The sequence below is a fragment of the Oncorhynchus gorbuscha genome, linkage group LG25, assembly GCF_021184085.1.
Source record: "Oncorhynchus gorbuscha isolate QuinsamMale2020 ecotype Even-year linkage group LG25, OgorEven_v1.0, whole genome shotgun sequence".
Classification (NCBI taxonomy): Eukaryota; Metazoa; Chordata; class Actinopteri; order Salmoniformes; family Salmonidae; genus Oncorhynchus; species Oncorhynchus gorbuscha.
In genome coordinates this window covers 21,961,319-21,988,482 of record NC_060197.1, presented here as the reverse complement: position 1 = coordinate 21,988,482, position 27,164 = coordinate 21,961,319, and the positions used below count along the sequence as shown (strand labels likewise).

General features: G+C 45.4%; 1 protein-coding gene across 2 annotated transcripts in view; it reads right to left on the bottom strand.

Moving 5' to 3' along the window:
- LOC124013798 (NHS-like protein 2) overlaps nucleotides 1-25,385 on the bottom strand; it is a 180,496-nt gene extending 155,111 nt beyond the window's left edge. The window contains exon 1 of one of the 2 annotated variants that reach the window (XM_046328327.1): nucleotides 24,872-25,385. In XM_046328327.1, the coding sequence (XP_046184283.1) occupies nucleotides 24,872-25,148 (277 nt within the window). In that variant the 5' untranslated portion in view covers nucleotides 25,149-25,385. Of the gene's footprint in view, nucleotides 1-8,148; nucleotides 9,612-24,871 lie in introns of those variants that run through there. The other variant, XM_046328328.1, reaches the window with a different exon arrangement.
- Nucleotides 25,386-27,164: the final 1,779 nt, after the last annotated feature.

Sequence of the window (27,164 nt, the reverse complement as noted above, 5' to 3'; positions counted from 1 at the left end):
GGATAGAATGGCTCCCACGCCTACCTCTGAAGCGTCAACCTCGACAATGAATTGTCTAGTGACGTCAGGAGTAACGAGGATAGGAGCGGACGTAAAACGTTCTTTTAGAAGATCAAAAGCTCCCTGGGCGGAACCGGACCACTTAAAACACGTCTTGACAGAAGTAAGAGCTGTGAGAGGGGCAGCAACTTGACCGAAATTACGAATGAAACGCCGATAGAAATTAGCGAAACCTAAAAAGCGCTGCAACTCGACACGTGACCTTGGAACGGGCCAATCACTGACAGCTTGGACCTTAGCGGAATCCATCTGAATGCCTTCAGCGGAAATAACGGAACCGAGAAAAGTAACGGAGGAGACATGAAAAGAGCACTTCTCAGCCTTTACGTAGAGACAATTCTCTAAAAGGCGCTGTAGAACACGTCGAACGTGCTGAACATGAATCTCGAGTGACGGAGAAAAAATCAGGATATCGTCAAGATAGACAAAAACAAAGATGTTCAGCATGTCTCTCAGAACATCATTAACTAATGCCTGAAAAACAGCTGGCGCATTGGCGAGACCGAACGGCAGAACCCGGTACTCAAAATGCCCTAACGGAGTGTTAAACGCCGTTTTCCACTCGTCCCCCCTCTCTGATGCGCACGAGATGGTAAGCGTTACGAAGGTCCAACTTAGTAAAGCACCTGGCTCCCTGCAGAATCTCGAAGGCTGATGACATAAGGGGAAGCGGATAACGATTCTTAACCGTTATGTCATTCAGCCCTCGATAATCCACGCAGGGGCGCAGAGTACCGTCCTTCTTCTTAACAAAAGAGAACCCCGCCCCGGCCGGAGAGGAAGAAGGCACTATGGTACCGGCGTCAAGAGACACAGACAAATAATCCTCGAGAGCCTTACGTTCGGGAGCCGACAGAGAGTATAGTCTACCTCGAGGAGGAGTGGTCCCCAGAAGGAGATCAATACTACAATCATACGACCGGTGAGGAGGAAGGGAGTTGGCTCGGGACCGACTGAAGACCGTGCGCAGATCATGATATTCCTCCGGCACTCCTGTCAAATCGCCAGGTTCCTCCTGAGAAGTAGGGACAGAAGAAACGGGAGGGATGGCAGACATTAAACACTTCACATGACAAGAAACGTTCCAGGATAGGATAGAATTACTAGACCAATTAATAGAAGGATTATGACATACTAGCCAGGGATGACCCAAAACAACAGGTGTAAACGGTGAACGGAAAATCAAAAAAGAAATAGTCTCACTGTGGTTACCAGATACTGTGAGGGTTAAAGGTAGTGTCTCAAATCTGATACTGGGAAGATGACTACCATCTAAGGCGAACATGGGCGTAGGCTTCTCTAACTCTCTGAAAGGAATGTCATGTTTCCGAACCCATGCTTCGTCCATGAAACAACCCTCAGCCCCAGAGTCTATCAAGGCACTACATGTAGCACCCGAACCGGTCCAGCGTAGATGGACCGACAAAGTAGTACAGGATTTTGATGGAGAGACTTGAGTAGTTGCGCTCACCTGTAGCCCTCCGCTTACAGATGAGCTCTGGCTTTTACTGGACATGAATTAACAAAATGTCCAGCAACTCCGCAATAGAGGCACAGGCGGTTGGTGATCCTCCGTTCCCTCTCCTTAGTCGAGATGCGAATCCCTCCCAGCTGCATGGGCTCAGTCTCAAAGCCAGAGGAGGGAGATGGTTGCGATGCGGAGCAGGGAAACACCGTTGATGCGAGCTCTCTTCCACGAGCCCGGTGACGAAGATCTACCCGTCGTTCTATGCGGATGGCGAGAGCAATCAAAGAGTCCACATCTGAAGGAACCTCCCGGGAGAGAATCTCATCCTTAACCACTGCGTGGAGTCCCTCCAGAAAACGAGCGAGCAGCGCCGGCTCGTTCCACTCACTAGAGGCAGCAAGAGTGCGAAACTCAATAGAATAATCCGTTATGGACCGTTCACCTTGGCATAAGGAAGCCAGGGCCCTAGAAGCCTCCCCACCAAAAACTGAACGGTCAAAAACCCGAATCATCTCCTCTTTAAAGTTCTGGAACTTGTTAGAGCAATCAGCCCTTGCCTCCCAGATAGCTGTGCCCCATTCTCGAGCCCGGCCAGTAAGGAGTGAAATGACGTAAGCAACCCGAGCTCTCTCTAGAATATGTGTTGGGTTGGAGAGAGAACACAATCTCACACTGCGTGAGAAAGGAGCGGCACTCAGTGGGCTGCCCGGAGTAGCAAGGTGGGTTATTAACCCTAGGTTCTGGAGGCTCGGCAGGCCAGGAAGTAACAGGTGGCACGAGACGTAGACTCTGGAACTGTCCAGAGAGGTCGGAAACCTGAGCGGCCAGGTTCTCCACGGCATGGCGAGCAGCAGACAATTCCTGCTCGTGTCTGCCGAGCATGGCTCCTTGGATCTCGACGGCAGTGTAACGAGCGTCTGAAGTCGCTGGGTCCATTCCTTGGTCGGTTCCTTCTGTCATGCAGGTGAAAGAGGACCCAAAAGCGACTTAACAGAAACAGAGTTTATTCAAGTCCAAACAGAAAACGACAAATCCTGAATCCTTAACAGGAAATGTCCAAACAGGGAATAACAGAAATCCTCTAGTCTGTAGAGGGGAATAACAGGAGAAGCGGCCACAGACTGCAGGTCGCTTCGGGTAGGCGCAGGCCGTAGCTGACAGAGACACCTGCTCACACGCAGCATCTGATGAAGGCAAAAACACGACAGGACAGGGCGATACACAATCACAGCACGGTGAATTCTAAACAAGGAACCGACAGGACAGGAACGGAACACAAAGGAAGAAATAGGGACTCTAATCAGGGGAAAGGATCGGGAACAGGTGTGGGAAGACTAAATGATGATTAGGGGAATAGGAACAGCTGGGAGCAGGAACGGAACGATAGAGAGAAGAGAGAGCGAGAGAGTGAGAGAGGGAGGGGGAGAGAGAGGGATAGAAAGAGGGAAAGAACCAAATAAGACCAGCAGAGGGAAACGAATAGAATGGGGAGCACAGGGACAAGACATGATAATAAATGACAAACATGACAGATACACCTGCTGGAGCGTGTGCTATGGATGGGTGTTGCCATCGTGACCAGTGAACTGAGATAAGGCGGAGCTTTACCTAGCATCGACTTGTAGATGACCTGGAGCCAGTGGGTCTGGCGACGAATATGTAGCGAGGGCCAGCCGACTAGAGCATACAAGTCGCAGTGGTGGGTGGTATAAGGTGCTTTAGTGACAAAGCGGATGGCACTGTGATAAACTGCAGTCGGAGGAGTAGAGATGTGCATGGTAACTTGTATAGCTACTTCGGGATTATGAACTCATCATTGCCAGATAAGTTGAGAAATTGATTCTGTAATGGTTATGAGATATATAGAATGTTTATAAATGAAATATTGTCAATGGAAAAAGTGAATCGTCTGTTCTACTGTTAAACTCTGCATCGGCTAGGATCGTATAGAGCAAAATACTTGAAATAGCTTATCTACAGTGCCTTGCAAAAGTATTCATCCCCCTTGGCATTTTTCCTATTTTGTTGCAAAAAATATATAAACTTTCAACATTCTACAGAGTAACATTAAATCCATTTTTTTTTAAATGGAAAGAATATTGGACTACTACAAACTTGACCAGTACCTTCTTCCAAGAGGCAAGGAGGGCATTCATCAGAGAGGCAACAAAGAGACCAAAGATAACCCTGAAGGAGCTGCAAAGCTCCACAGCAGAGATTGGAGTATCTGTACATAGGACCACTTTAAGCCATACACTCCACAGAGCTGGGCATTACGGAAGAGTGGCCAGAGAAAAGCCATTGCTTATAGGAAAAAATAAGCAAACACGTTTGGTGTTCGCCAAAGGGCATGTGGGAGACTCCTCAACCATATGGAAGAAGGTACTGGTCAGATGAGACTAAAATGTAGCTTTTTGGCCATCAAGGAAAACGCTATGTCTGGTGCAAACCCAAAACCTCTCATCACCCCAAGAAAAACCATCTCCACAGTGAAGCATGGTGGTGGCAGCATCATGCTGTGTGGACTTTTTTCATTGGCAGGGACTGGGAAACTGGTCAGAATTGAAGGAATGATAGATGGTGCTAAATTCAGGGAAATTCTTGAGGGAAACCTGTTTCAGTCTTCCAGAGATTTGAGACTGGGATGGAGGTTCACCTTCCAGCAGGATAATGACCTTAAGCATACTGCTAAAGCAACACTCGAGTGGTTTACGGGGAAACATTTAAAATGTCTTGGAATGGCCTAGTCAAAGCCCAGACCTCAATCCAATTGAGAATCTGTGTTATGTCTTAAAGATTGCTGTACATCAGCGGAATCCTTCCAACTTGAAGGAGCTGGAGCAGTTTTGTCTTGACAAATGGGCAAAAATCCCAGTGGCTAGATGTGCCAAGCTTATAGAGACATACTTGTACTCCAAGAGACTTACAGCTGTACTTGCAAAAGGTGGCTCTACAAAGTATTGACTTTGTGCGGGGAGGGGGGGGTGAATAGTTATGCACGCTCAAGTTCTGTTTTTTGTCTTATTTCTTGTTTATTTCACAATAAAAAATATTTTGCATCTTCAAAGTGGTAGGCATGTTGTGTAAATCAAATTATACAAACCCACAAAAAAAATCTATTTTAGTTCCAGGTTGAAAGGCAACAAAATAGGAAAAATGCCAAGGGGGGAGAATATTTTCGCAAGCCACTGTATTTACTACTGTAAAGTGGGTCCAATTAAACGAGATGGGACGAATGGTAGCCTATCCTAACTTGTTGTAGGCCTATAGGATATTTCGCGAGCATGAAACCATCACAGTCAGAAAAGCTGAGGAATGTATTCTGCAATGATCTTAAAATAGGAAATAGAAGCCTATTTTGAATTATTTTCGAATGCAAAGATCAAATTATTTTGTTTTCGCTCTTCTCGCTAACGGCAAATGCCTACATCTTGTTATTATATTTTAGCTACCTGTTTTTCTGTTATGAATAAGAGTATTATCATATGTTCATGCACAAGGCTACGAAGCTACTTTTGCCTTCCTGCAATGCAATACTTCAACCACTAGAAACTGTGTGCACGCATGGTTTGGGGAATATTTTGTGCGTAGCAACATTTCTAAATGAGACCCCAGGATCGAGGCCTTTTGCCCAGGTACCCAGCATGAGCACACACACCCCATCATCTCTGGCATACCATACACACATACACATACAGGGACAGGAGCAGCAAGTACACCCGCATTATTCAACAGTCATCTGGACCAAAGAGAAATCAAACAAATCTGTGTCATGCAACTAACTTCAGAGTAATGCCTTCTGGACAGATCTTGCAAGACTCTACTATATATTTATTTCTCACACTCGCTTGCTCTCTCTTTGCGTCCCGTTTCTCTTCATCACTCTCTCTCCCCCTTCACTTCTTCAAAAATAGACTTCTGAATATCTTATCAATTCAACAAGTTCATAACTAGTGAACAGGCTTCTCTCAAAGGCTCCAAGTGACATTAAGATCAAAGATCAGAGACAGATACATCTTTCCTGCACACACACACTATCTACACACCCACACACACTACCTGTACGCTGCTCAGATCCTCCGTCTCTTCTAATAATAAACAACATCCTTCTCCTTCACATGGTCTGTTCTGCAGACTGGCTCTGTCTGTGTGTCCCTACCAGGGATCCACTCTATGGTACTGGATGATCATTTGAGCCTGGGTACTGTCAGTCTTCTCCTTTCCTGAGGCTAGAGGGAATGATCTGAAGAGACACTTTGTTGTGAGGCCTCAACTGTCTTTGATAAAAAGAGAAAAATGAGTCATGGTGAATTTAAAGTTGGTCGTGATCAGTGGCAGTCAGTAGCGTTTAAGATGAGGGAGGATGATTATTTTTTTCTATTATAGCATATTGGATGACTGTCATTCATATTCCATTCACCCAGCCCAATGTTACATCGATAGGTTTAGGTTAATCCATGATTCTTTAATTTTCTCTATCATGAATTTTCTCCCATCATGAGGCTGCTACAGCCTAGCCTATGAATGAAACTTTACAACGTAGCCTAATCAAGGTTACATACAGTGACACATTCAATACTGCCTTGCACAATATTTCCTGCATCTAGGTGATATAGGGTGTAATCATTAGTCCAACAGTTGCAAACAAGAGTTTCTTTTGGACAAATCCAGGTATGTTTATCCGGTTTCGTTCCATTTAAGAAACGTTTATCAACAGAATCGGCGGAATGAATACAGCCCTATCACACGCGAACACAGTTCACTTTCATAGCAGTCACATACAAACAGCATGAATACTTTGCTCGTTAATTACTTATTGCTTCTGTGCACTCTCCTCCTCACACCTTTCCCTTCGCTTGTGGGCTTCAGTGCACAACACATTAGCTGTCTGTGACCGGGTGAAAAAACCTTTCCAAGTCTAACCTTCATATCATAACCGCTAACCGCTACACACAGCCTACATCGTTGTCACCATATTAGCTAACGTCAGTCAACATAGCTACTAGAACTAACGAGTTAGTAAACCCACTACAATTATGCAGTACAGTGTACAGTTACCAAGCATTTACACCGGCGAGCCCCGGTTGCAATAAATTCATAAAACCAAAAGTTTACCTGGACTTGAGTAAGTGAAAGTGAAAATAATACAACTAAATACAGCTAGCTCCCTGTCTCTCTCTTGCTTCTCCTTCATTTTTGAATAAATTAATTTCTTCAAATCTGTTCAAATATTGTCTTTCTCTCTCTTTGAGTCAACTACTCAATATATTTATGCAGTGTTAGCTAGCTGTAGCTTTTGCTTTCAGTAATATATTAATTCTCTAATCCTTTGATTGGGTGGACAACATGTCAGTTCATGCTGCAAGAGCTCTGATAGGTTAGAGGACGTCCTCCGGAAGTTGTCATAATTACTGTGTAGGTCTATGGAAGGGGGTGAAAAGTCTATGAAAAGGGGGTGAGAACCATGAGCCTCCTAGTTTTTGTATTGAAGAAGGATGGAAACTAGCTGTCCTTTTGTTGCAAGGCAAGAGTGTCTCATGAAATACATTCCAGATGCTGGTTCTTGCTATCTTGTCATAATTGTGATTTGACAGAGAAAGGGGAGAAGTCAGGAGGGGAGAAGTCCTCAACTTCAAAACCTCTCTCCCTATCAAAACTAGCTTAGCTTACTTCGCTGTCACTACTAACTACTGCCCTTGTTTGTTGTGATTGAATGGCAAAGACACGCCCAAGAAAATCCTACATCAAAACACAACCCCAAGACAACTCTAGTTTGGCTTCAGTCGTGGCCGTTAACATTTTTTAATGAGCAAGCCAAAAAACTAGGCAAAATCAGGCAAAGACACACCCAAGAAAAGCCGACATCAAAACACACACCCCAAAACAACTCTCGTTTGGCTGCAGTCATGGCCAATACCATTGGTTAATGAGCAAGCCAAAACATTTGGCAAAATCAAGAAATTCAGCAGTCTTTTAAAGTAAAGGCATCCTTTACTTTACCAAGTACCGGGACATTTTAGCCAAAAACTTGGCTGCCTCTGCCAGGAGGCTGACACTTGGCCGCAAATGGATCTTTTAGCAAGACAATAACCCCAAGCAAGAATAAATTATGATTTGGCCACAAAAATCAACAATATGCAATGGCCATCTCAGTCTCCGGACTTGAACCCCATTGAAAACCCGTGGCTTGAATTGGAGAGGGAAGTCCATAAGCGCAGACGAAGGATATCAACAATCTGGAAAGGGTCTGTATGGAGGAATGGTCCAAGATCTCGCCCAATGGGTTCTCCAATCTCATAAAACATTTTAGAAAAAGGCTTGCAAGCGTAGGGTCCTGGAGTACTGAAAAGAGGGGTGCCAATAATTTTACTTGTTAAACAAAATCTATCTCTTTGAGCAATTGTATTCATGTAAAATAATGTCCCCCTTTTTTTGCATACAACGTAGCTCAATATTTGAATCATTTACTTTGTAGTCTTTTTTGCTCATCTTTATCAAAAGGTGCCAATAATTATGGACCCCACTGTATACACACACACACACACACACATAGATAGATATACAAGGGAATAGAAAACTCATAAGCATGCTCAAACACACACATACAATCATGTTCTTACCTCTACTAAAGAAGGGCATGGTGAATGTTGTGTCAGAGCCTTTCTCCTCCTCCGGCCTCCCCTGTCCTGGAGACCTCCTTCTCTTCCACCGCATCACTCCTCTCCTCCCTCGCTCGGTCTATCAATCTCTTTCTCCAACCACACTCCTGCTATGACCTCGCTCTATCAATCAGTCTCTCTGTTCACAGTTCCTCTCTCCTCGGTGTCTATCAATATCTCTATTCGTCCACACAAGTTACCGTTTTTCCTCATGAATCATGTTCTGGAGGCAGCTCTGCAGTGGCCACTATCTGGCACAGCCACAAAGTCATAAAATCAGATTTTAAACCTAATTCTAACCATACCCCTAACCTTGAAATTTTACATTTTGACAATTTTTTTGACTTTGCAGCTGGACTGTCTAGCAGAAATCGTTCACTTCTGCCTCAAGGACAAGACAATAAATGTCAACCTGCTACGTCCACACTCCTCTTTTCTCCCATCTTTATTTACCTTTCTCCTCCAATCTGCACTATTCCTCTCTTCCTCATCTGTATCTTTCCTTCTCTTTTTCTCCCTTTCTTCTCTTGTTCTTATCTCATTCTCTCCTCTTGTTTACACTCCTCCTTTCTCCCCCTCTTTTCCTCTCCGTCCCAGGATCAGGCGACAGTGACAGCTCCAGCGACGATTCATACACCCACGAGGTGTGTGTGTGTGTATTTATGCGAGTGCCACTACCACCTCGTTAAAATGTGTGTTTATTCACTCATGCGCCTGTCTCTAAGTGTGTGTGTGTGTATGTGTGTGCGTGTGTGTGTGTGTTTACCCCCTCCCTCTCATCATCATCACATCCCTCCAGACTGCAGTGGATTCTGCTGCCTCAGCCCTCTTGACACACACATGCACACCGCTCTAGTCTAGCCAGGGCTCACACCATACACACAGTCACCAAGTGACACATAATTCACAGCTGGGGCTGTGTACCTACCAACACAGAAACAGGGAGCCACAAACACAATATAGTCTTTACACTCACAAATTACTTACTGAACAATTACGAACAGAAACACCAAACCCACACCTGTCAAGCTTTACATTATAATTACAGTCCACAGTGGAAGCAGCAGGTGCAACATTGTCAATAATATACATATTGAAATATAGAATGATTTAGAAACAATATAATTACCTAACAGAAAAGTGAAGAAAACTTTGCTCCACACACACACACACACGATAAGAAAGTGACAGATGTCTGCCAACCCTGCTGTCTGTATGTCCCTGTTCTACTTCTCCTAGTGTTGTAGGTGGAAAAACAAAGAAATACAATCACTAGAGAGGCCATCCCTATTCAAGTCAATAATTCCATAATCTAGTGATTGTATTTGTATACGGAAGATAACGAAACATAGTATCAACAGTCTAACTACCTTCATAAAAACGTCATAACATGTACCTAGGGCCCAGATTTTCTTTCTCTATAAAAACAGATTTTTCAGAAAAGCCTGCCATGTTAGTATTTTATAGGTTGCCACAAATGATCACATGCCAGACGATAAGGGAGAAAAGGCACACCTACAAAGTTTTATAGAGCATCTGCCTTTGTACCGTATAGCTAGGCTACTAATGAGAGGTGGGAGTAGGGATCCTTAATTCACCACCAAAAGTAGGAATAGCAAGCACAGACATTCCATGTGACCCGTGTTGTACATTGAGCTGTTAACAAACACACACACACACACACACACTTACACAGATACACACACACACAGGCATATAGACACATACTCTGATACACACATACCCTATGTTTACTAACACCACGCCTGCACACTACAGAGTCACGCACCTGCCAAACTTAAACTTGGCAGGGGAGGGCAGGGGAGGGGCAGGGCACCGAACACACACACACAGACACACAGAGCTCATCAAAGCGCCAGCATGCATGCAGCGGGTGGCAGAACTGTTTGTTCTGTTATTGTGTCCTAGCGTATAGCCCCCTGCCGACACACACACCCACCCACACACTCCCCTCACCACAACAACCTGCCCCTGCTGCCAACACATACTTTAGTTTTTCCCACAGTGCCCAGCAGCTTACGCTGAGGCATGGGCTACACTAAAATAGCATCCTTTCCTACCGTCCTTTCCTTGTCTCCTTTTTACTTTCATTTCTGTGAGTCATTTCATTTTATCTCTCTGTATTTAAAGCAGAATTTTTTTTTTTTAATTAGAACAATTCAAAAAACAAGTAGAGACCTAGACAACAATTTGGATTTGGAGCCACTTCCTATTTTTCTCATAATGAATTGTATCTGTTCCCTTTCTCTCTTCCTCCATCTGGAAGTGATCGGTCCACCATTACGGCACCTCAGAGCCCAGGCCAGTTTGTGGATCTTGACATCAGGCCATTGCCCAATTAGAATGGTCCAATCGCCGCCAAATATCGATAGAAACGCCCCACTACAAACAGAGGGTGTTAGAGAGAAATACCATAGATACAGCTCTGTCCTTCAAAAGAGTCTAAAATGAAACCATATTCCCATAAAATACACCACTATTACCATAGACAGAGGAGAAAGGAAGGAGGAAAAGGAGAAGAAAAAGTAGGGGAGAGGAGGAGAGAAGATGGGGATGGGAGGATCGGAGGAGAACAGGAGGAGAACAGGAGGAGTGGAAAGACCAAGTGGAGGAGGGGATAGACAAACAGTGAAAGGAGGACAACTAGGATGAGGAGGAAGGAGAGGAAGAGCAGCCGAGGAGCATGGGGAATGTAGCCAGTCCCTTTTGGGAGGTCAGGAGTACTAACTTCCTATGGGCGCTCCCACAATACACCATAATCCATTCCATCTCTATAACCATTCTATCCATCTCCATGGAAACCGGAGTGAGGAGGCAGGAGGAGAGGCAATGAGGGCGAGCAATGGGAGTTCAGTGTCAGTAAGTCTGAATTAGCCTGCCACCAAACTACATCACAGCAGATACCCATAGACTTCCAGCCATTGTGCTAACGCTAGTTAGCGATTGCGCTTCAACTTCCTTCAAACTGCACGCAGAGGCATTGCCAAAATCCCAAAGTGTCCCTTTAGCATGTGTCTGTCCAAACATTCCATCTTACAGTGAACAAGCATGAGGCAAATGCATCATTCTCAGACCTCTCTCTCTCTCTCTCACACACACACACACACACACACACACACACACACACACACACACACACACACACACACACACACACACACACACACACACACACACACACACACACACACGCACACACACACACACACACACACACACACACACACACACACACACACACACGCACATACACGCACAGCTGGACAGGTCTGGGCTTTGCTTTAGAGGTTTTGAACATTTTATCGACAATCTGTTGATAATTACATTTAACATTTAAGTCATTTAGCAGACGCTCTTATCCAGAGCGACTTACAAATTGGTGCATTCACCTTATGACATCCAGTGGAACAACCACTTTACAATAGTGCATCTAAATATTTTAAGGGGGGTGAGAAGGATTACTTTATCCTATCCTAGGTATTCCTTAAAGAGGTGGGGTTTCAGGTGTCTCCGGAAGGTGGTGATTGACTCCGCTGTCCTGGCGTCGTGAGGGAGTTTGTTCCACCATTGGGGAGCCAGAGCAGTGAACAGTTTTGACTGGGCTGAGCGGGAACTGTACTTCCTCAGTGGTAGGGAGGCGAGCAGGCCAGAGGTGCCCTTATTTGGGTGTAGGGCCTGATCAGAGCCTGGAGGTACTGAGGTGCCGTTCCCCTCACAGCTCCGTAGGCAAGCACCATGGTCTTGTAGCGGATGCGAGCTTCAACTGGAAGCCAGTGGAGAGAGCGGAGGAGCGGGGTGACGTGAGAGAACTTGGGAAGGTTGAACACTAGACGGGCTGCGGCGTTCTGGATGAGTTGTAGGGGTTTAATGGCACAGGCAGGGAGCCCAGCCAACAGCGAGTTGCAGTAATCCAGACGGGAGATGACAAGTGCCTGGATTAGGACCTGCGCCGCTTCCTGTGTGAGGCAGGGTCGTACTCTGCGGATGTTGTAGAGCATGAACCTACAGGAACGGGCCACCGCCTTGATGTTAGTTGAGAACGACAGGGTGTTGTCCAGGATCACGCCAAGGTTCTTAGCGCTCTGGGAGGAGGACACAATGGAGTTGTCAACCGTGATGGCGAGATCATGGAACGGGCAGTCCTTCCCCGGGAGGAAGAGCAGCTCCGTCTTGCCGAAGTTCAGCTTGAGGTGGTGATCCGTCATCCACACTGATATGTCTGCCAGACATGCAGAGATGCGATTCGCCACCTGGTCATCAGAAGGGGGAAAGGAGAAGATGAATTGTGTGTCGTCTGCATAGCAATGATAGGAGAGACCATGTGAGGTTATGACAGAGCCAAGTGACTTGGTGTATAGCGAGAATAGGAGAGGGCCTAGAACAGAGCCCTGGGGGACACCAGTGGTGAGAGCGCGTGGTGAGGAGACAGATTCTCGCCACGCCACCTGGTAGGAGCGACCTGTCAGATAGGACGCAATCCAAGCGTGGGCCGCGCCGGAGATGCCCAACTCGGAGAGGGTGGAGAGGAGGATCTGATGGTTCACAGTATCGAAGGCAGCCGATAGGTCTAGAAGGATGAGAGCAGAGGAGAGAGAGTTAGCTTTAGCGGTGCGGAGCACCTCCGTGATACAGAGAAGATCAGTCTCAGTTGAATGACTAGTCTTGAAACCTGACTGATTTGGATCAAGAAGGTCATTCTGAGAGAGATAGCGGGAGAGCTGACCAAGGACGGCACGTTCAAGAGTTTTGGAGAGAAAAGAGAGAAGGGATACTGGTCTGTAGTTGTTGACATCGGAGGGATCGAGTGTAGGTTTTTTCAGAAGGGGTGCAACTCTCGCTCTCTTGAAGACGGAAGGGACGTAGCCAGCGGTCAGGGATAAGTTGATGAGCGAGGTGAGGTAAGGGAGAAGGTCTCCGGAAATTGTCTGGAGAAGAGAGGAGGGGATAGGGTCGAGCGGGCAGGTTGTTGGGCGGCCGGCCGTCACAAGACGCGAGATTTCATCTAGAGAGAGAGGGGAGAAAGAGGTCAGAGCACAGGGTAGGGCAGTGTGAGCAGAACCAGCGGTGTCGTTTGACTTAGCAAACGAGGATCGGATGTCGTCGACCTTCTTTTCAAAATGGTTGACGAAGTCATCTGCAGAGAGGGAGGAGGGGGGAGGGGGAGTAGGATTCAGGAGGGAGGAGAAGGTGGCAAAGAGCTTCCTAGGGTTAGAGGCAGATGCTTGGAATTTAGAGTGGTAGAAAGTGGCTTTAGCAGCAGAGACAGAGGAGGAAAATGTAGAGAGGAGGGAGTAAAAGGATGCCAGGTCCGCAGGGAGGCGAGTTTTCCTCCATTTCCGCTCGGCTGCCCGGAGCCCTGTTCTGTGAGCTCGCAATGAGTCATCAAGCCACGGAGCGGGAGGGGAGGACCGAGCCGGCCTGGAAGATAGGGGACATAGAGAGTCAAAGGATGCAGAAAGAGAGGAGAGGAGGGTTGAGGAGGCAGAATCAGAAGGTTTGAGCAGAAGGAAGAGATGATAGGATGGAAGAGGAGAGAGTAGCGGGGGAGAGAGAGCGAAGGTTGGGACGGCGCGATACCATCCGAGTAGGGGCAGTGTGGGAAGTGTTGGATGAGAGCGAGAGGGAAAAGGATACAAGGTAGTGGTCGGAGACTTGGAGGGGAGTTGCAATGAGGTTAGTGGAAGAACAGCACCTAGTAAAGATGAGGTCGAGCGTATTGCCTGCCTTGTGAGTAGGGGGGGAAGGTGAGAGGGTGAGGTCAAAAGAGGAGAGGAGTGGAAAGAAGGAGGCAGAGAGGAATGAGTCAAAGGTAGACGTGGGGAGGTTAAAGTCGCCCAGAACTGTGAGAGGTGAGCCGTCCTCAGGAAAGGAGCTTATCAAGGCATCAAGCTCATTGATGAACTCTCCGAGGGGACCTGGAGGGCGATAAATGATAAGGATGTTAAGCTTGAAAGGGCTGGTAACTGTGACAGCATGAAATTCAAAGGAGGCGATAGACAGATGGGTAAGGGGAGAAAGAGAGAATGACCACTTGGGAGAGATAAGGATCCCGATGCCACCACCCCGCTGACCAGAAGCTCTCGGGGTGTGCGAGAACACGTGGGCGGACGAAGAGAGAGCAGTAGGAGTAGCAGTGTTATCTGTGGTGATCCATGTTTCTGTCAGTGCCAAGAAGTCGAGGGACTGGAGGGAGGCATAGGCTGAGATGAACTCTGCCTTGTTGGCTGCAGATCGGCAGTTCCAGAGGCTACCGGAGACCTGGAACTCCACGTGGGTCGTGCGCCCTGGGACCACCAGATTAGGGTGGCAGCGGCCACGCGGTGTGGAGCGTTTGTATGGTCTGTGCAGAGAGGAGAGAACAGGGATAGACAGACACATAGTTGACAGGCTACAGAAGAGGCTACGCTAATGCAAGGAGATTGGAATGACAAGTGGACTACACGTCTCGAATGTTCAGAAAGTTAAGCTTACGTAGCAAGAATCTTATTGACTAAAATGATTAAAATGATACAGTACTGCTGAAGTAGGCTAGCTGGCAGTGGCTGCGTTGTTGACACTACACTAATCAAGTCGTTCCGTTGAGTGTAATAGTTTCTACAGTGCTGTTATTCGGGGGCTAGCTGGCTAGCTAGCAGTGTTGATTACGTTACGTTGCGTTAAAAGAACGACAATAGCTGGCTAGCTAACCTAGAAAATCGCTCTAGACTACACAATTATCTTTGATACACAGACGGCTATGTAGCTAGCTATGTAGCTAGCTATGATCAAACAAATCAAACCGTTGTGCTGTAATGAAATGAAATGAAAAATGTGATACTACCTGTGGAGCGAAGCGGAATGCGACCGGGTTGTTGAGTGCGGAAGTTCTATTCAGTAGACGTTGGCTAGCTGTTGGCTAGCTAGAAGTGTATCCTACGTTAAGGACGACAAATAGCTGGCTAGCTAACCTCGGTAAATTAAGATAATCACTCTAAGACTACACGCTCTAAACTACACAATTATCTTGGATACGAAGACAGCAAAGACAACTATGTAGCTAGCTAACACTACACTAATCAAGTCGTTCAGTTGAGTGTAATAGTTTCTACAGTGCTGCTATTCGGTAGACGGTGGACGTTTGCTAGCTGGCTAGCTGCTGGGCAGATAGCAGTGTAGACTACGTTAGGACGACGAAATACGAAGTTGCAATAGAAGTGCTGACTGTTTCACTTTGTTGTCCTCTTTCTTTTCCTTTTTCTTCTGTCCTTCTTTTGTCCTTATTTTGTCTTCCTTTCTTCTGTTAACTAGATATTTTTTGTTGTTATTCTTTGTAAGCTAGCTAGCTTCTTCCAGGAGAGTCCCTAGCAACTGCTTAGCAACAAGTAAACAATTATGCTAGCAATTCAGCTAGCTAAGATAACTGTACAATTTTATGAAAAATAGTTAATTTTTCAAAAGCCTGTCTTTTTTGGTTTGTTCCTTGTTTTGTCTTCTATTGAGTCTTGCAGTTTTCTCTTGATTTTTTCAATGTACTTCACTCGAAAAAAACATTTAAATCTCAATATATACAGGAGCTCATTTTTCAGCAGCTGCTCAATTTAGAACTCCGGAACACAATGTGAGGAGTTGCAGATCTAAAAGACGAGAAGAGAGGAAAAAGTGAGAACAAGTCTACCATCCAGATGCACACCTCTATGTACCCTGCTTAGCTTGGGGAAACAAGCCGTGTTCGATTCAGCGGAGCTGGCACGTCAACACCTTTAGATGTTGATCAGCTTCCGTACTCCTTTTGCGTAGACTACCTGAATGACGTCGACGAGTTGAAAGCAACTCACTTCTCTTACACAGGCTGCATGTGAAAGTAACTTCAGAGTGAGGCTGGGTTTATGTTGTCCCAAAGGATACCGTCATTTCAACGTGAAGCTATGTATACCATCATTTGTCCATCGTCGATTGGATCTTTGGAAGTTTAGAAGTAGCTAGCATTAGCACTATAAATAGCATGCCAAATTCATGATATTAATAATAAACGTGTACCTTTGGAGAGAAAGAGAGAGAATGATTTGCATTTGTCACATGCTTGTTTACTGTAGGATGGAATGTTTGGACAGTTACATGCTAAAGGGATACTTCGGAATTTTGGCAATGCCTCTGCATGCAGTTTGAAGGAAGTTGAAGCGCAATTGCTAACTAGCGTTAGCACAATGGCTGGAAGTCTATGGGTATCTGCTAGCATGCGCCACTTAGCATTGGCTCGCAAAACCACCTTTAACTTCCTTCAGACTGGACACAGAGACACAACAATTATATCCAGGAGTTCATCTGACTCTGGGAAAGTGGTTAAAGGGCCTCATTGCCAAAATCCCGAAGTATCCCTTTAATGATTACAGTCTGTCTATCTCTGGAAACCAACCCTGCAAGACCAAACGGAAGTGAGCCCCCTCCTCTCTCCCTCGTTCTCTCTCTCTCCCTCTCCACTCCCCCCTCTCTCTTTCTGACTTCTATCTTATCTGTGAGTGTCTCTCTCTCTCTCTCTCTCTCCCTTTCTTTCTACATTCGATCGGAATCTGAGCTCTGATGGTAGAATAAACAGTGTACAGATGCCCTGTGCAGTGTAAGCAGAAATGAGTGGAGGAGTGGAGGAGAAGTAAGCAGCGCTACAGTGAACTGGTGGACTGGGGGACAGCTAAAAGATCTGCAGAGAATAACAGAGGATAGGTGCATAGAGGATAACTGCAGTCCTCAAGAGCTGCATGGCTGCTGGTTTCCTGCCTGAGAAGATCGGCCCAGAGAGATGAGTTTGGGGCCAACAGCTCAACTGTCCGGAAACTCCAGTGCTGTTCAGCACATGTAGCCCAGCCTACAGTACACCATTACACACACGGGAACATAACAGAACAGGCTTTCTCTCATTCTTCCTCTCTTTCTCTCAACCATTTGTTCATTCAATTTCTATATTTGACCAGGTGTGCCAGGTATGTTAAGTTCTCATTTACAACTATTTCAGTTGAATGCAATTCATAAGGAATATGAATCCATTTCAGACACACCCTTAGCTATAATCTGATGATGAATCACCATTGAAATGTAAATTTAATTTCTTTGGAATCCTCTCCTCTCCTCCCCTTCCCTCTCATCTCCCCCTCCCTCTCTCCCTCCTCACCCCTTCCCCTCTCCTCCCAAGGAATTTGTAAATTGTCTCCTCCCTCCTACTCCAGGGAACTGCTGACCTCTCAATGAGCTCTAATTCCATTCGATCCTAAGTAGTTTTTTCGACCCAAATGGCACCCTACTCCTTACACAGTGCACTATTTTTTTTATCAGGGTAGATAGTAGGAAATAGGGTGCCATATTTGAGATGCAGCCTTGGTTGCGTCCTGCTTCTCTGTCTGTTGTATTCTCAGACATTAATATCTTTCCATGGGAATGGGATGGGATGCACGCGCGCACGAACACGCACACCCAGCAGAGACTGGCTCTAGGGAAGAACTAGGATGACAGTCAGCAACACTTCCAACTTATTGCACAGCTGCTTTTCACACAGGCTGACAAATTGCTTTCCTTCTCTCCTTTCGGCTCCTTTTCTACCTGATCTTTGTGGGTAAGATTATTGCAACAAGCAAGCTCAGTGTGTGTGTGTGTGTGTGTGTGTGTGTGTGTGTGTGTGTGTGTGTGTGTGTGTGTGTGTGTGTGTGTGTGTGTGTGTGTGTGTGTGTGTGTGTGTGTGTGTGTGTGTGTGTGTGTGTGTGTGTGTGTGTGTGTGTGTGTGTGTGTGTGTGTGTGTGTGTGTGTGTGTCTCACACAACAGTATCTGGCGAAAACAGAACACAGAACAGTGTACTCTAGAACAGAAACAGAGAGACAGAGAGACACCCACGCGGGAACTCTGGCAGCAGTTTGCTCCACAGAACACTTGCTCTGGCTTTGTTTTGGCGTTGTCCACAGCTGGACTGTCGCCAGGGCAACGGGCCGAGCCACAAAGTGCAACAGAGGGGGGAAAATAACATGATTTAAAAGAAGGAGGAAAGTTGAAGTTACATAGCTAGAGAGAAAAGGCTTGCAGCCAAGGCAGGAAGTTGTTCATAGTTTTTCTTCTGCGTTTTTCACCTGCATTTATCTCCCCCTCATTATTCCCCTCCTACACTCACTCCCGCTCTCTTTATCCTTTTCCTTTTCCCTCTCTCTCTATCCCAACACTCCCTCTCTCCATCTTTCTTCCTCTCCTTTCTCCCCTCTCTAACCTCAAACACTCAAATTCTCCCTCCCTCGCTTTCTTTGTATTCCCCATCTCACCCTGTATCCCCTATCTCACTCTTCCCCATCCCATCTCCCCCTTTCTCCCTCTCCTTACCCCCCGCCCCCTCTCTACTACACCCACAATCCTCCTTTCTCTCTTTAAGAATCATAAGTCCATTGAGTGCCAAATTACACTTCACAATGAGACAGCAACCCAAACAAGCTCCCAATAAATCATCAAGAGAGAAGAAAAAAAACCATTCCGAAGCCTCCAAAAGCAACATGGCTGTGTTTGGCCAGGTCTTCACGGTAGTTAGCGAGCTGCTGCTGCTGTTTCCAACACTGACTCATTGGGACCACACAGAACAGAGACACAGGTAGGTTGATCTGATCACCATTCTATCTGACCATCCAAATAATCACAGAGAGGCAGAGGATTACTCTCTGAGGTTCCAGGTCCTGCCTGGTTGGGAATTTCTGGGATTTCTGGGAAAGACAGAGGAGGAGGAGGAGAGGACAGCGGAGAGGGGGTAGAACACAGAGGTGGGTCTTCTCCCTGAAAGAAAACAGGGAGGGGAGAGGGAGAGAAGAAGAGAAGGATAGAGGGTCAGGGTGGGATAGTTCTTAGCTCCACTAAAGGGTCTGTCTGGGTCTCCTGACTTAAACTCACTCTGACTTTCTGCTCTAGAGAGAGAAGATAAAGAGAGAGAGGTCTGAGAATTCCACAGGAAGGACAAGCTCTTTGGTTCACACTATCACAATTGACGACTGAGTGACAGCTTCCAGGGATAAAACACAGCACAAACACACTGAGGTCAAAGAGCGACAGAGCAGGGAACTACTAAGATAAGGAAAAGGAAACTGATAATGGAAACCACTCCTCTCCTCCTTCTCTCTCTGCTCTCTCCCTCCTTCCTCCTCTCACTACTCTATGCTCAGTGTAAGACAGTGGACTGAGCAGTTTCTAGGCATATATGCAAAACATTGACAATAGTAGTGTTCACACGCATTTGGTAAAACATTCACTACAGAAAAAAACTAAGCCCCCCCAAAAACCTGAGTGAATTGTGTGTAGGACTGTTTTACTGTTGTGAGCAATAACAGCATGTAGGAAGAGATACCCTAACCATAGACAGGCTATAACACATGGTTTTATCTCCATGGAGATCTAGTGACATCATACCATGTAGCTTTAAAGGCAATTCCACCATAACGGAATTACTCGCTGACTCCGTTTTTTCACTTTACAATGTATGCCAAACAAAAACCATTGATTTCAACGTTTAACAAACCATACAAGTATATGCACAAGGACTACTTCTAAAAATGTCCACTAAAACATTTGTAAAAACTATTTTAGTGGAAAAACTGTGCAGGTGCAAACTTTGATCACGGAATTACGTTAAAATCTTCCTCCGATTTTTATGCAACCACGTTTTCCAAAACCTCTGTTAAGTATCTGCTCTGTCTTAAGATTCGAAGATATCTGCAGAAAGAATAGGGTGTCAGCTATGACATGGCACCCTTGAGTTTGAACAAAATATATTTGGGTTATTGAACTGCACCCGGTAACGTTATTACATCATTGGTCCCTGAGCTGTACTCCACAGAAATTCATAATTATGGATATGAATGCACTTCTCCTCATGTTTCACAAGTTTGGACATCACAATGCAGCTCAGCACAGTACAGTGAGGTACAATAGAATACAGCACAGCAAAGCACAGCAGAGCAGAGTAGGAGAGAGTAGAGTGCAGTAGAGTACAGTAGAGTACTGTATAGTACAGTAGAATTCAGTACAGTAAAGAAGACTATAGTTCAGTACTGTATAGTACAATATACTGTACTCTACTGCAATATATTATTCTTTACTGTACTATCCAAACTTGTCAAACAAACGTCTATCAAAGGTTCAGATTTGGTCCAATTCGGTCCGTCTGTGGACGTTAACATTAAGTTCAGGGTGGACTGACCAAATGTCAACTACTTTTCAACGTGTGTGGACGTCCGGTGTTGGCCGGTGCTCGGCGGGTGAGGGGGCTGGTTACTGTAAATGGAAAGAGAGGGGGCTCATGGGTAGGTGTCAGTAAGATCCGGGATAGGTGAAGTTAAGTGAGAACCAGACAGAGAGATAGGGAATAAGAGAGGTAGGTAGTTGTTCTGACATAAGACTGTTTTAACACTTGGTTTGACCACCAGATGACAGAAAGACAAAAGAAAAATGTTTGAGCTGAACATAACAGTATGCCAGCGGACGGTAACTGTGGTTTGTGACAATTATGTTACTGATTTTTGGGTAATTCCGTTACCAATTTTGTTACAGAATTATGAGTTTTAATCACTTAATAATTAATAAACAAAATTGATATCAGTAAAATAACTAATTGATAGATCTACCATTACCTCATAAGGGAGAGAATTTAGGAAATATCTTAAAGAAATGTGGGATTTAGGTAACCGAATTACAAGGCACAAGGCAATATTTCTTAAACTTACAGAAAGGTAAGCAATTTCTCCTAAACTAAATAGAAGTGTATGTCTAATACTTTTTAATACTTTTTCTGGTAATGTTTTCTAAGACCCCTTTTCTATCTGTTTACCCAGAAATCAAAGCCTTTACATATGCCTAGTTTTTAAGATGGAAAATGGATGAAAAATGTATCTATGCCTTCATTTCTCAAATACATAGCATCTTAGCTTTCATTTGACACCCAGTTGTACATGCTCCTATGAACTTCACATGTTGGTGCTCATGGGTCCTTTTCAATGGGAATGCCCCTTAAGATTCTTCAATGTACACTACATGCTCGTAAAAACATCTCATTCCAAAATCATGGGCATTATTATGGAGTTGGTCCCCCTCCCTTTTCTGCTTTAATTAACAGCTTCCACTCTTCTGGGAAGACGTTCCACTAGACGTTGGAACATTGCTTCAGGGACTTACTTCCATTCAGCCACGAGCATTAGTGAGGTCGGGAACTGATGTTGGGCGATTAGGCCTGGCTCGCAGTCTGCGTTCCAATTCATCCCAAAGGTGTTCGATGGGGTTGATGTCAGGGCTCTGTGCAGGCCAGTCAAGGTCTTCCACACAGATCTCGACAAAACATTTCTGTATGGACCTAGCTTTTTGTGCACAGGGACAGTGTCATGCTGAAACAGGAAAGGGCCTTCCCCAAACTGTTGCCACAAAGGCAGGTAGTGTTCTCCTGGCATCCGCCAAACCCAGATTTGTCTGTCGGACTGCCAAATAGTGAAGCGTGATTCATCACTCCAGAGAACGCATTTCCACTACTCCAGAGTCTAATGGAGGGAGCTTTACACCACTGCAGCTGACGCTTCGCATTGCACATGATGTTCTTAGGCTTGTGTGCAGCTGCTCGGCCATGGAAACCCATTTCATGGAGCTGCCAACGAACGGTTATTGGGCTGACGTTGCTTCCAGAGGCAGTTTGGAACTCAGTAGTGAGTTTCGCAACCGAGGTCAGACGATTTTTGCGTGTCATGTGTTCTGTGAGCTTGTGTGGCCTACAACTTAGCGACTGAGTCGCTGTTGTTCCTAGACGTTTCCACTTCACAATAACAACACTTACAGTTGACCGGGGCAGCTCTAGTAGGGCCGAAATTTGATGAACTGACTTGTTGGAAAGGTGGACTCCTATGACAGTGCCACGTTGAAAGTTACTGAGCTCTTCATTAAGGCCATTCTACTGCCAATGTTTGTATATGGGAATTGCATGGCTGTGTGCTCGGTTTTATACACCCGTCAGCAACGGTGTGGCTGAAATAGCTGAATCCACTCATTTGAAGGGGTGCCCACATACACTACATACACAAAAGTATGTCGCAGACCCCCAGTCAATGTTGCAAATTTGGGTCTTCAGCACAACGTTTGTCTGCCATAACAACTGCCATAACAACTAAGTGAGTCATAAGTGTGCCGCCATTGACTTGCCATGGTACTTCTGAACTGTGATAGTCCTGTTATTACAACCGGAAGCATCACATGAAAACTGTAGCCTGAGTTTCTCTCAGACTCCATCATTACTGAGGTTCCACTCTCCAACTGAGGGCTGCTGAACTTACAATGGCTTTCTCACAGGAAACAACGTTTTTTTTCCTTTATCGTGTCATGTTCATTGTTGTGTCATGTCATTACAACCGCATACCATTAAAACGGGTCGTTTCTGGAGAGAGCTGTTGAGCTTTCTCACAGGAAATATTTTGTCATGTTCTGGACAATGTGTTCTGTCTCTCTAGTCTCTAGGAGCTGCCTGTCACCTCACTTTGGTTTGGTTGTCCTCAAGCCAAGAGGGCAGAGACAAAAACATGTTTCTCAACTTCCGGGCAGAACAGCTGCAAAGCGTTACATCCCAAATGTCAACCTATTCCCCATAGTGCACTACTTTTGACCTGGGCCCATGGAGTGGCATTTGGGACGCTTTATCTAGTGTCATCTTCACCTCACCTCCAAACATACGCATACGCCTCTCTCTATTTGAATCAGCGTACCGTCTATCAGTGACTCTGTCCTTGTCACGTTTTCAAAGACATCATTATCCGGTGTGAAATCTAAATCTGTTATCATGCACTCTGTCGATGTTCGTAACTAGGCATGTAGCGTGTGTCGCGCTCCAGTGAGTTGGTGACAAAAGTAGCCAGTTTTCACTGGGACATAACATTGTGGGATACTGGGATACTCTATCCACACCTTCACATTCATACCTTTTCTATCCATATCTTTACAAACCAAGTCAATGCTGTTTTGTAACATGAATGGAATTGGAGTAGATGGTTAAAAATACAAGTATCGTCAAGGAAGGAGGGAACAACATTAGTGTGATCAAGAACTGTGGAATCGGCGATTCGACTTCATAATAAAAGTCCCCTATTGAAACTGATGCAAACGGATGAAAATAGTGGAATCAGGCCACAATTGGACAAGAAAATGTTAAACAAGTTTGGAATGTTATATAAATTCAACAAAAGACAATAATTTGTTCATTTGATGACAAAATATGATAGACTTCAGAATTGCATTGATGGCATGCTTCTATTTGAATGTACATCCTTACCTATGGCTCTTGGGTCCATGAAATGGAGTGTTAGCCTACTCAGTGACACACACAGATTACAATTCTAAAGAGCTTACACAAACATTAGCATCGAAGCTCTTTAACTGTGGGAAATCGCCACACAATTCAGTGGGACAAGGGGAGGCAAGGGGGAGTACGATGACATCAGCGGGCACCATCAGACCAACTCCTTGAATGGCTTGGTCTACTCCTTGATGTTTGCAGTTCTGTCTAAAAAAAAAACACTATTTTGCTTCAAACATATATATATATATTTTAACCGTTTTAGTGTGTGTACTTTACTGTATTTATACTTATTATTCATCAGGCCAAGCGTGATGCATATTTTGGCACAAGTACACGCAGGCCTTGGGATGATGGTTATGCCAGTCAATCATTGTTTACATTAGTCTTTGAAAGAGTTGACTTTTCAACTGAAGTCTAGTACGGAAAGGCATTTTATTTCATTTCATTTGAAGCAAACAGGGAAAGCAAATAAATATTTTTCAGGTGTTTTGTCTTTCACACTGATATTCAACACAACAAGCGGTATATTCATTTCAATTCCTTCAATAAGGACTATGACGCTAACACTTGTGTACACTCTACATAGCTGTGTTCTGTGGTTGTCACTGAGTAGGCTGATAAATCCTTTCATGGATATTGCAATATGAATGTTCAATACACATAGGTTGACTGGTGAGCTCAATGTTGCTCATTTCACAGTGGTTTCAGAGTCCCGTAATAAGAACTATGAGGTTAATATTTGTGTAAACTCTTTAGAATTGTAATCTGTGGATGTCACTGAGTAAGCAGATACCCTATTTCATAGGTAAGGCTGTACAATGCAACACACAGACCCCCATTGTATTTCTGAAGTCTATACAGCCACACTGCGATTTACATTGATTTGTACTTTTTGTGTAAAATGTGCTGATTGTCCTTTGTTTAATTTATATAATAACACTCAAACCTTCTCTACCTTCTCAATTGTGACATGATTCCACAATTTGTACCCGTTTGCATCCGTTTCAATTGGGAACTTTTATTTTAAAGGCGAACCACAAATTCCACATTGTTGCTCACGCTAATATTGTTCACAAAACACTAGCCCTAAGGCCTACTTTGCAAACAGCCATTGAAATCTGCAGAATGGTAGGTCATAAGCAGCCATAAGGAACGCACGCATTGACGTGATCCACCTTTTCACAATAAATTGACATTCCTCTATTCTCCCACCCCAAGTTACCTCGAACTGTCGATTTTGAATACCTCTCCCACACATTCAACTTCAAGTTGACCTCAGTGAGTTTGCAAGTCTCACACGGACCACACCACACAAGTGATAGAAAATTATACAGTGTGCTTTTTCTTACTCTTTGGCGGTGGCTTACTGGCGAGCGCAGCGATGTGTCGCTGTAAACGGATCACTTTGCCCTCGAGCGTGCCCGACCGGTGACAGATAGACACGAGCTCGCCCTCGAGCTCTTCCAAGATGCTGACGGAGTGCCGGGATAAATCCGAGAGCTGTCGGAGCACCGAACATAGAGTGAACCCGCAAACGTCCACCAAGTCCCCGAAAATCGCAGTTTGCCTCTTCGCGTCGTTTTTACAGACATCCTTGGGAACTATTGTGCGCTTGCAGAAGGGCATTTTCACTCCAAACGCGCAAACCCAACCGAAAAAAAATCCTCCTTTAGCAGTAAGGAAGCGTGCTATCCGTGCGGAAAACTATGTTGTTGTTGTTGAAGAAGAACCGTAGAAGCCTACAGTGCGTTCATATTTTGCATTGCGATTGACTGTCCACCGCGCGGTGCTCTCCGCATCGGCGCAACAGTAGGCTGGCTGGCAATAGGCTTGTCTCTGGTCTTCCCAAAGCGAAACCTGCTGCGGGGAGGAGGAGGAATCAAACCTCAACCCCTCTGTTTTGTTCTGTTCTGAAGACATCGGTCAAGACTTCACCCCAACTTGCACTTTGCACAGATACTCTGGAACTTGTAGGTTAGCCTATTTGACTGGCACAGGTGGCTGGTGGCACCTTAATTTGGGAGGATGGGCTCATAGTAATGGCTGGAACGAAGTGCATGGAATAGTATCAAACACATCATGGTTACCATGTGTTTGATACCATTCCATTCACTATTATGAGCCATCCTCCCCTCACCAGCCTCCTGTGATTCTAGAAACATGTTTTATTCCATTTTAACTTGGGCCAATTATAAAGAGAGGCATCCTATCTATCTATCTATCTATCTATCTATCTATCTATCTATCTATCTATCTATCTTGCAGCATGTGAACCACGTGACCTGTATTGGACCACTTTTTTGTTGTTCTGAGGATGCTGTTTCACCATCTTGTCATTCTTATCACATTTCTGTCCACACACATGCATGAACACACACTTGTCCCTATTCAGGGAAAATACTGACCCAATGACCCTTGTAAATGAGCCCAAAGACCAATATAACCCCAGTCTCTCTCAATCTGACTCTCTCTCCAACTCTCCTTTTCGCTCCCCCTCTCTCCCTCTGACTATTTCTCTCTCTGACTCTGACTGTCTCTCTCTGACTCTCTCTCTCTTTGACTCTCTCTCTCTTTGACTCTCTCTCTCTTTGACTCTCTCTGACTCTCTCTGACTCTCTGACTCTCTCTCTCTCTTTGACTCTCTCTCTTTGACTCTCACTGAGTCTCTGACTCTCACTCTCTCGGACTCTCTCTCTCTCTCTGTGTGTGACAGAATAATAAGCAGGATGGGGTAGAGGGGAGTTTTCACAACTAGTTGGACAAGCACAGAGAGAAGTTGGAAATAATACACCCATGTTTAGGGCACACACTGCAGCAACTGTCCACGGAGAGAACCTTTCTCTCTATGTCACCCCCTCCCCTCTCTTTCTCTCCCCTCTCTCGCTCTGACCCACACGCTTTCTCTCAACGCCAACTCTCAATTCTCTACTCCCTTTTCCTCTCCATGTCAACTGTGAACACACCCCTCCTATACTAAAGGAGCACATCTGGTCCCCCTCAACACCCCCCCAGTCCCAGCTTCCCACAGCCATAACCACCCCACCCAACCATGGACTTGGCCCACGAGTGCAGTCTGTCTGTGTCTTGGTTAGAATGGATTGAGGGAGAGAGGGAGGAAAGGGGGTGGGGAGAGAGAGAGAGAGAGAGAGAGAGAGAGAGAGAGAGAGAGAGAGAGAGAGAGAGAGAGAGAGAGAGAGAGAGAGAGAGAGAGAGAGAGAGAGAGAGAGAGAGAGAGAGGAACAGGGTTGGGGAGGGAGATAGAGATGACTCAGAAAAAAGGAAGGAGAAAGAGGAAGAGAGAGAGGTAAAGAGGTGGAGAGAGAGGTAGGTAGAGAGTGAGAGAGGTCGGTAGAGGTGGAGAGGGAAAGAGATAGTTCTTGGAAAGAGAGGGTAGGCTAACTCATACAGCACCATGTCATGTACACTAGTCTTATCGGGGGGATGTTTTTCGTGGCTGCTGATTTGAGTTACACACACAGTCCGTTTGTCCGTCCATCACATGATGGAAGCAATTGATTGGAAACATCTGTCGTCAACTCCTCCCCTCCTTCCTTCCCTCCTTTCTTTCTTTCCTCCACTCCCTCTCTCTCTCTCCCTCCTTCCATGATTGTGTCCGTTGGCAGCATTCTATTAAGATGGCCC